This window comes from Pyxicephalus adspersus, chromosome 12 (genome assembly GCF_032062135.1).
Source record: "Pyxicephalus adspersus chromosome 12, UCB_Pads_2.0, whole genome shotgun sequence".
Classification (NCBI taxonomy): Eukaryota; Metazoa; Chordata; class Amphibia; order Anura; family Pyxicephalidae; genus Pyxicephalus; species Pyxicephalus adspersus.
Window position 1 is genome coordinate 299,081 of NC_092869.1, and position 10,981 is coordinate 310,061.

General features: G+C 48.1%; 1 protein-coding gene across 3 annotated transcripts in view; it reads right to left on the reverse strand.

The window, feature by feature from the left end:
• The window catches only part of ENTREP3 (endosomal transmembrane epsin interactor 3), a 10,994-nt gene extending 1,677 nt beyond the window's left edge, over window positions 1-9,317 (reverse strand). The window contains exons 1-8 of one of the 3 annotated variants that reach the window (XM_072428970.1): window positions 8,015-9,317; window positions 5,549-5,605; window positions 4,248-4,358; window positions 4,044-4,169; window positions 2,531-2,638; window positions 2,273-2,433; window positions 1,689-1,788; window positions 99-1,615 (exon numbers count right to left, since the gene is read on the reverse strand). In XM_072428970.1, the coding sequence (XP_072285071.1) occupies window positions 1,514-1,615; window positions 1,689-1,788; window positions 2,273-2,433; window positions 2,531-2,638; window positions 4,044-4,169; window positions 4,248-4,358; window positions 5,549-5,605; window positions 8,015-8,311 (1,062 nt within the window). In that variant the 5' untranslated portion in view covers window positions 8,312-9,317 and the 3' untranslated portion in view covers window positions 99-1,513. Of the gene's footprint in view, window positions 1-98; window positions 1,789-2,272; window positions 2,434-2,530; window positions 2,639-4,043; window positions 4,170-4,247; window positions 4,359-5,548; window positions 5,606-8,014 lie in introns of those variants that run through there. The other 2 variants (XR_011923122.1, XM_072428969.1) reach the window with 2 other exon arrangements.
• Between the last annotated feature and the right edge of the window lie 1,664 nt (window positions 9,318-10,981).

The following is a 10,981-nucleotide window of genomic DNA, read 5'->3' on the forward strand; positions in this document are numbered from 1 at the left end:
TCACCACCATCCCACCATTATCACCAAACCTAGTCTACTATCTCACCATTACCACTAAACCTAGTCTGGCATGCCAGCCTACTCTACTATCTCCACCATTTTACCATTACCATAAAACCTAGTCTACTAACCCCACCATCCCACAATTCACACCTAATCTAGTCTAATATCACCACCATTCCACCAATAACACCCAATCTAGTCTACTATCTCCATCATCCCACCATTACCGCTTAACCAAGTCTTCTATATCCACCATCTCACCACTACCACCCAACCTAGAGTACTATCTCCACCATCCCATCAATACCACCACACCTAGTTTACTATCTCACTAATACCACTAAACCTAGCCTGCCATGTCCACTCTCCCACCATTAACATTAAACCTAGTCGGCCATGTCCTCCATCCCACCATTATCAGCAAACCTTGTTTACTATCCCACCATTTCCACTAAACCTAGTTTGCCACGTCCACCATCCAAGTATTATCACCAAACCTAGTCCAAAATCTCACCATTGTCAATAAAGCTAGTCTGCCGTGGTCATAATCTCACCAGTACTAGAAAACCTGGTCTACTATCCCACCACTACCACTAAACCTAACCTACTATCTCTACTATCCCATCATTACCACTAAACCTAGTCTACTATCTCCACCATCCCACCATAACTACCCAATCTAGTCTACTATCTCCATCATCCAACCAATACCACCCAATCTAGTCTACTATCTCCATCATCCCACCATTACTACCAAACCTAGTCTACTATGTTAACCAACCCACCATTACCAAAAAACTCACTCTACTATCTCCACCATTTCACCATTACAGCTAAACCTTGTCTTTTATCTCCACCATCCCACCATTACCACCTAACTTAGTCTACTATTTACACCATCCCACCATTACCACTAAACCTAGACTGCCATGGTCACCATCTCACCAATACCACTAAACGTTGTCTACTATCCCACCATTACCACTAAACCTAACCTACTATCTCTACCTCGCCATCTTTACCACTAAACCCAGACTACTATCTCCATCATCCCACCATTACCACTAAACCTAGTCTGTCATGTCCACCATCCCACCATTATCACCAAACCTAGTTTACTGTCACAGCATTACCATTAAACCTAGTCTGCCATGGTCACAGTCCCACTAATACCACTAAACCGAGTCTACTATCTCACCATTACTACTAAACCTAGTCTACTAATTCTTCCATCCCAACATTACCACCCAACCTAGTCTACTATCTCCACCATCCCACCATTACCACTAAATCTAGTCTGCCACGTCCACCATCCCATCATTATCAACAAACCTAGTTTACTATCTATCCCAGCATTACCACTAAACCTAGTCTGCCATGGTCAACATCTCACTAATACCATTAAACCTAATCTACTGCCTCACCGTTACCACTAAACCTCGTCTAATATCTCTACCATCCCATCATTACCACTAAACCTATCCTCACTATCACACTATTACCCCCTAATCTAGTACGCCATCTTACCAATACCGCTGTGTCCAGTGGAGTCCCTCTGCTCAGATGTACTGTGGCTGGTATTATGCTGGGCCTGGGCATCATACAAAGTGGCCTGTAGAAATGAACGAATCATGAAATCTTATCAAACTAACATCCACAAGGAGCCGTAGATGGCAATGACCTACCTGGCTGTCTTCTCGAAGCCCCATAACACTCTCATAGGACGGGGGGAAGTCTGTAGGGTAGAGCGGGATGGGGCTGTCCATTGAGCCATTATAAGTGATACTGGAGACACAAACAGAAGGATGGTCAGTGGACTCTTCCAGACACAATATTCTACAGAATATTCTACAACTGTCAGAATGAAAGGATCCTTCACTCCAACTCTAACGGTTCAATTGTTGGGGGATGGTGGTGGCTAAATCCCCCATTCGTGGCTCCAGCAATGGGAACTCCAAATCACCTACAGTAAGTACAAACCTGGTCGCTTTCCATTGCTATCACCAAATTCCAGGGCTCTGGTGGTAAAATCTCACCATGGGGTTTCTGAAGAGATCATTGGGTGACCCAAAGGGTGAGATTGGGGGAAGAACAAAGAACTTGACCAAGCCACAGCCTAATGAGGTAAGTGGGCAGACACAGGAAGCCCACAAATACAAGGCTGAGGATTCTGATGTTTTACCTGAACATGATTTGTTCTAGAGAGACAACCAAGACATCAATGGGAACTCTGATCTGGGCAACAGCTGGAGCTACGGGGTGTACTTACCTCTGTGCGTCAGTCTCAGAGCTGCATGTGTACTCGGGAGGGTAATATGGTGGAGGTGGCACTGGAGGAACAAACTCCTCACATTCAATCATGTTTTGCAGAATGGTGTCCTGGGGGGAAAAACACTCCAGATTGATAGAGGTGGATCGGTGAGGTGCCAGCTGGAAGACAGAGAAATCGTTATTTGTGGTTGTGGGGGGAGGGTCTAGAGAAAAGGCGGACATGATGGAAGCTGGGTAAGTGCCCGCATGGACTTACAACATGGATGACATCCAATGAGAAAATCTGAATGCAGCAGATGACAGCAGACAGGGTGCAGATGATGGTGGAGAAGATGGTGAGGCCACACACACTGAACAAGAGGTCCTACAACACACAAAGAGCCGTAAGTCAGAGGACGGCCAATGGCAACTCACCAAGAGGCTGAGACCCGGGGTGGAGGCAACCCGATGGAGCAATTTCCGGAATATGAAGGAAAATACAGAGAATGTATAAGAATACAAAGGATGATATATAACACCCCTACATCTGTAACCCCAACTTCCTGACAGGACAACAACAATGGATCACATACCACCTACCTCCATCCTTTCCTCATTCCATGAGACCTACCTCCATCCCCTTCTCCTCCCATGCCACCTACCTCCATCCTTTCCCCATCCCATGCCACCTACTTCCACCCTTTTCCCATCCTATGCCACCTACCTTCATCCTCTCCCCATCCCATGCCACCTACCTCCATCCTCTCCCCATCCTATGCCACCTACCTTCATCCTTTCCTCATCCCATGCCACCTACCTCCATCCTCTTCTCATCCCATGCCACCTACCTCCATCCTCTCCCCATCCATTGCCACCTACCTCCATCCTCTCCTCATCCCATGCCACCTACCCCTATCTTCTACCCATCCCATGCCACCTACCTCCATTCTCTCCCCATCCTATGCCACCTAAATCCATACTCTGCACATCCGATGCCACCTAGGTCCATCCTCAACTCATCCCATGCCACCTACCTCCATCCTCCTCTTATCACATGCCACCTACCTCGATCCTCTCCTCATCCCATGGCACCTACCTCCACCCTCTCCCAATCTTATGCCACCTACCTCCATCCTTTCCCTATTCCCTCCACTTACCTCATTCCTCTCCCTATTCCATAACACCAACATCCATCTTCTGCCAACCCCATCACCTATTCTTATCACCTACCTTTATCTTCTCCCATTCCCATCACCTACCATTACCACTAAACCATAGTTGCCATTCTCTCCCCACCAACAACCTGCATTTTCTATCTATCCTATTACAACCTACCTCCATTCATTCCTTCATCTTCATCACCCACCTCTATTCTAAACAAATCTTCTATTACAACCTACCTCCATCAACTGCTCATCGTCCACCATATAACTCCATTCTTTCAACATCCACACCACCTACCTTCATTCTTCTTCTACCCCCCATTACCATTTTCCATGCTATCATCTCCCCCCCCCCCCCCCCCCCCCCCCCCCCCCCCCCCCTCCCCCCCCCCCCCCCCCCCCCCCCCCCCCCCCCACCACCACTTCTTCCACCATTTACCTCTATCCCCCAAACATTCCCTGCCACTTACCTCATCTTCTCCCCGTCACCAACCACCTACCTCCATCTTCTCTTTACAGCCAGCCACCTACATCTGTCCTCCATCTCCTAACTACCCCATCTACCTCCAACACACTTATCTAGCCCCACCTCCCCCTTCAGGTACAAGCCAGAAAATGTTATGTCACCTTTAAGGCCGTGCGGATGCTGTCACACTGGTGATTGGGGTAAAGGGTAAGTTTCTCCAGTTCCCCACAATCAGATGGCGCCTCCTGCTGTAAAGCGGGGTGACAGCAGATGCACCAGTTGTTCTCCTGTAGGTGAGAAACAGATCAGGGTCAGGTAAGTGTGAGGGGGCCCCGAGCACTGCCCCCACATTGGTGCACACCTACCTTCTTACATGAGTTGAAGGATTTTACCAGCTGCCCATTCTGGCAAGACAAGATGGACCCTGCAAGGCTCAACATGACGCTCAGGGCGCTCAGCAAGGTAAACACCGTAACCTGGAACACATTGATCAGTATGGTGGGGCACCGTAGGACATACCAAGGACCAACATGGAACTAAAACCAAACTCTCCTGAACTACAACCCCTGGCCCACCCTCTTACCCTCCCTAGGCACTGGCACTCCATGATTATCACTAAATCTGGTCTACTATCTCCACCATCCCACCATTACCACTAAACCTAGTCTGCCATGCCCACCATCCCACCATTATCACCAAACCTAGTCTACTGTCCCACTATTACCACTAAACCTAGTCTGCCATGTCAACCTACTCTACTGTCTCCAACATTTTACCATTACCACAAAACCTAGTCTACTATCCCCACCATCCCACCATTAACACCTAATTTAGTCTACTAGCACCACCATCCTACCAATACCACCCAATCTAGTCAACTATCTCCATCATCCCACCATTACCGCTTAACCAAGTCTTCTATATCCACCATCCCACCATTATCACCAAACCTAGTCTACTATCTCACCATTACCACTAAGCCTAGTCTGCCATGCCAACCTACTCTACTATCTCCAACATTTTACCATTAGCACAAAACCTAGTCTACTAACCCCACCATCCCACAATTCACACCTAATCTAGTCTACTATCCCCACCATCCCACCATTACCACCTAATCAAGTCTACTATCACCACCATCCCACCATTATCACCAAACCTAGTCTACTATCTCACCATTACCACTAAACCTAGTCTGGCATGCCAGCCTACTCTACTATCTCCACCATTTTACCATTACCATAAAACCTAGTCTACTAACCCCACCATCCCACAATTCACACCTAATCTAGTCTAATATCACCACCATTCCACCAATATCACCCAATCTAGTCTACTATCTCCATCATCCCACCATTACCGCTTAACCAAGTCTTCTATATCCACCATCTCACCACTACCACCCAACCTAGAGTACTATCTCCACCATCCCATCATTACCACCACACCTAGATGGACCCTGCAAGGCCTCTTACCCTCCCTAGGCACTGGCACTCCACCCACGTTCTGTGGAAACAGCCTGGTGATACCCTTGAGATATTTTCACCATGAACATTTCAATGTAGAAGGACTGTCCCCATAGAATTATTGTTTGACACCTCCTCTGAGCGTTCCCTCCATGGGTTTACTACCCAATGTCCACCCCCTTCCCACCCCACAAACTCACCATCAATGTGAAGGGCTTCTTCCATGAGATGCAGCCAATGAGGCCTGAAATAGCCAGCTGAGGGCAAGGAAAGGGGCGAAGGGACAACCAGTGGGGGGTTTGGGGGGGAGGTTGGGGGTAAGGGGTTTGGGATGAGTTTAAAATAAACATTTAGGACAAAACAATTAACACACAAGGAATAATCTCCGGAGGGTGGGGGGTTTAGGGGGTTCCGTCATGGAAAGGATGAGATGATTGGTGGAAGAGACGAAGAAAGAAAAAGATGAAATCAGATTTATAGGTTTTTAGGTTTTTACATTTCACCCATATTGGTGCAGCAATCATCAAACTACCCCCACAAACTGCCAACATCAGAGCAGAAGATTGCTGTCCTGCCCGGGTAACACCTACAAATGGCTGGAATAGGTTCTAGATACAGTATTCCACAAATGGCTGGGATGGGTTCTAGATATTCTACAAATTGCCTGGATAGGTTCTAGATATTCTATACATAATTGGAATGGGTTCTAGATATTCTACAAATTGCCTGGATGGGTTCTAGATATTCTACAAAGGCTGGGATTGGTCCTAGATATTCTAGAAATGGCTGAAATGAGTTCTAGATGTCCTACCAATTGCCTAGATGGGTTCTATATATTCTATAAATATTTGGAATGGGTTCTAGATGTTCTACAAATGGCTGGGATGGGTTCTGGATGTTCTACAAATGGCTGGGATGGGTTCTGGATATTCCACAAATGGTTGCGGTGGGATGGGTTCTAGATATTCTACAAGTGGCGGGAAGGGACCACAAACTGATCAATCACTATAAAGCCAAAAACAACTTTAGGTTTTACAACCACTGGTCATCATAGTCCTCTGTGGGATTTCCAGGACATCAGAGGTGGTCCCACCCTGGAAAAATGGCTACCTATAATTGTTCTATGGCCATCTATAATATTCTAGGAGTGTGAGGGCTTAGATATTCTGTGGTGTCATCTACACCAACTAACTTTGGGATCATCAGGACATAGAAATAATTTGTAGCTTTCACTGAACCTGCAGATGGGTCCATGAAGATCTTTAGATGTCCTCAGATGTATTGATGATCCCATATAGAGCAGAACTTTGGAGCTGTCCAGTCCTTGTCTCATCACCCCCCCTCCTCCAATGTACTGTATTTAGGTGAACTGTCCACCCACAGACCCTATACCGGCACCAACTGTATTACCACCAACTCCATCAATCAATCCACAGCTTCCACATTCCAGAAACGTCCACAAGATAATTGGCTTTGCAATGAAGATCTTTGGTTACAGACCTCCATGTTACAGAGCATCTACCATAGGTAAACAAAGGGTTAAACTTCTCTGTGATACAAAAGAGCACTGAGTGCAGTAACCCATAGGAACCAGCTGGGGGCCCTCTTTCCGGTTTGTGACTATGGATTGCCATGCTCACTACCCTATCAGAGATCTGATATTTTTGTGACTTTTTGAAGTTGTGAAAGTGGCAATGAGAAGACAGAATGGGGGGGGGGGTTAAGAAGTACAAATTAAATTTAGTCCAACATATGAAAAATGGATTCTTACAACAGTGGGGAACAAGAAGACAACCAATGACAATTAAACCAATGGTGACCCAACCAATGACAATCCAACCAATGGTAACCCAACTATCGACAATTCAACCAATGGTAACCCAACTATTGACAATTAAACCAATGGTGACCCAACCAATGACAATCCAACCAATGTTAACCCAACTATTGACAATTCAACCAATGGTGACCCAACCATTGACAATCCAACCAATGATAACCCAACCAATGGTAACCTACCAATGACAATCCAACCAATTACAACCCAACTAATGAGAATCCAACCAATGACAACCCAACTAATGAGAACTCAAACAATGACAACCCAACCAATGGTAACCTGACCATTGACAATCCAACCAATGATAACCCAACCAATGACAATCCAACCAATTGTAACCTACCAATGACAATCCAACCAATAACAACCCAACTAATGAGAATCCAACCAATGACAACCCAACTAATGAGAACTCAAACAATGACAACCCAACCAATGGTAACCCGACCAATGACAATCCAACCAATGACAACTCAACCAATGGTAACCCAATCAATTACAATCCAACCAATAACAACCAAACTAATGAGAACCCATCCAATGACAACCTAACTAATGAGAACCCACCCAATGGTAACCCAACCAATGACAACCCAACTAATCAGAACCCATCCAATGTTAACCCAACCAATGGTAAGCCAACTAATGACAATCCAACCAATGGTAACCCAATCAATGACAAGCCAACCAATGACAATACAACGAATGACAATTCAACAAATGTAAACGCAACCAATGCGAAGCCAACCAATCACAAGCCAACCAATACCATCCCAACCAATGACAACCCAACCAACCTTCATCATAGACCATTATGGTGACTTACAGAGAATCCGGCCCACGATGGACAGGAATGTTTGATCTTCATATTGGGAGTGATGGAAGCGGTAACCAGGCTGAATGTGACGATCAGCACCCCCAGAATGACTTGTACAAACCCCAAAGCCAGAAGGACATGTGACCAAGCTCGGTGGAGTCTAAGCTGGGACAGACTGCGGGATGTCCGACCAGTCAGAGAGAAACTGGAATCTGATGGAGAGGGCATAGCGAGGGTGGAACCCCGAGGAGGCCAGAAGAGAATTCCAAGAATAGTGTTCATCAGGAAGAGACCCCAATCCAACATGGAAGGGGATTTACACCAAACTGTCCATGTCGAGATTGTGATTTACACCCTCAGCGCACAATCCCGGGGGGGAGGGAATTTAACCCTCGTTCATGAGAAGAGTCATCACATTCTCGGCCCACAAACTGATTTATAAATTATTAATTCCATTGGAAGGAAATTTGGCAGCGGCATGGAAAAATCCTCAAATCAGCATAGGAGGACTGACAGGTGATGGAGGACCGGTGGTCATCAGATCTCAGACAAGCACAGGCTACAGGAAAATGGGAGCCATTGCCAAATTGCCATCATTCTTCATAGGGGACACAACTTGTTTCAGCTCTTCCCACTGATTGGGCCTCCTCAATGAGCCTCATTACTGGAGAGGGTCCAAGCTTCTTCCTGTATGTCGGGCCCTCACCACCACCCAAGAGAAGAAGTCAGGTCCTCCAAGACTGGCACAGCTGGAAGATGGCAGACTGGATGGACAATGAAGTACACAGAAGTAAACCGAGGATGGAAGGTCCAGATGATGGTTCTGTCAGTACACTGAGGAAAGGTCCATGTGGTGGTGACACTTGGTATCAGATAATGGAGGTAAGTGGTGGCGGAGTTGTCTGTATAGATCTCCCTGGGGGCTCCGCACAGGACAGTTCTCTGGCACCCAATCCTCCATTGGTGTTCCCGGCTACATCCTGCTCAGGAGGCCATCAGCCACCGATCTCGGGTAAGTCCCAATCTCCAATCTGTGCCTGGGGGAGATTCAGCCAGGTGGCATGAAAAGGGTGACCTGAAAAAATTCAAATTCCAGAGGATGGGGATATGATGACTCCAGGGGATGGGGATCACCTAATTCCAGGGCATGGAGATCTTGTGACTCCAAGGGATAGGGATCCTGTGATTCCGGGGGATGAGGATCTGGTGACTTCAGGGGATGCGGATCTGGTGACCTCAGAAGATGGGGATCTGGTGACCTCAGAAGATGGGAATCTGGTGACCCCAGAAGATGGGGATCTGGTGACCTCAGAAGATGNNNCAGAAGATGGGGATCTGGTGACCTCAGAAGATGGGAATCTGGTGACCCAAGAAGATTGGAATCTAGTGACCCTAGAAGATGGGGATCTGGTGACCTCAGGAGACGGGAATCTGGTGACCTCAGAAGATGGGGATCTGGTGACCTCAGAAGATGGGAATCTGGTGACCCCAGAAGATGGGGATCTGGTGACCTCAGGAGACGGGGATCATTCCGTAGCCCTGCAGAGTGTTGGATGTCTCATTGCAGCTGATGACGATAGGGTGAGGATCCTCCGGTGGTACCCACTGCTATCTCACTCAGCATCATGTCTGCAGCAACCTGAGAGCTGCATTAGTGCACAGCCTCTCCAGCTGCTGCAAGGCATTGTGGGAAATGTAGTCTGGGGGGGGGGGTTAATGTCACTTTAAAGGACCATCCCCCTCTGCTCTCATATTACATTGCTGCTGGGGGGGATCTGGGTGGTGAAGGGTTAATAATGGGGACTGGAAGCTCAGGAAAGACCAATCACTACAGCAGTGCCAAGGATTGTTGCCGATAGCAACCACATGCCAAGCTTCCCAGATGATTGGTTGCTCTGGGTTAGAGATCATCACCCGGATAACAATGAGCTGCAATCCTAGAAGTAAAGGGAGCTTGGAATTGGTTGCTATGGGTTACTGCACCATATTATTGCATATTCCCTCGCAGTGACACCGTAGGCCCAGGAGCTGACACTTTACAGCCGTGTGCAGAGTATAGAAATTGCAGAGCAGATCCTTGGCCCTCCCCCCGCTCCCTACGGACCGGCGCTCTAATGGAACCATTTTATCCGGATCCTGCACGTCTGCTCGGGTTTCAGTCAGCAGAAAGGAAACAATTCTCCAACTCATCAATATTTCATGGCCTCCAATTCCTGGGCTGGGAGCGCGCCAAGCTCAATGGGCACCACACGGGACGGCGTTATATGTAATGGCCGGGGACTTCCATAGGGATCAGTGGGGGTGACCCCATCAGATACCCGGGGACTCCCATAGAGATCAGCGGGGGTGACCCCATCAGATACCCGGGGACTCCCATAGAGATCAGCAGGGTGACCCCATCAGATACCCGGGGACTCCCATAGAGATCAGTGGGGGTGACCCTATCTGATACCCGGGGACTTCCATAGAGATCAGTGGGGGTGACCCCATCAGATACCCGGGGACTCCAATAGAGATCAGCGGGGGTGACCCCATCAGATACCGGGGGACTCCCATAGAGATCAGTGGGGGTGACCCACCCAGATACCCGGGGACTCCCATAGAGATCAGTGAGGGTGACCCCATCAGATACCGGGGGACTCCCATAGAGATCAGTGGGGGTGACCCACCCAGATACCCGGGGACTCCAATAGAGATCAGCGGGGGTGACCCCATCAGATACCCGGGGACTCCCATAGAGATCAGCGGGGGTGACCCCCCTAAATACCCGGGGACTCCCATAGAGATCAGTGGGGGTGACCCACCCAGATACCCGGGGACTCCCATAGAGATCAGTGGGGGTGACCCCCCTAAATACCCGGGGACTCCAATAGAGATCAGCGGGGGTGACCCCATCAGATACCCGGGGACTCCCATAGAGATCAGTGGGGGTGACCCCATCAGATACCCGGGGACTCCCATAGAGATCAGTGGGGG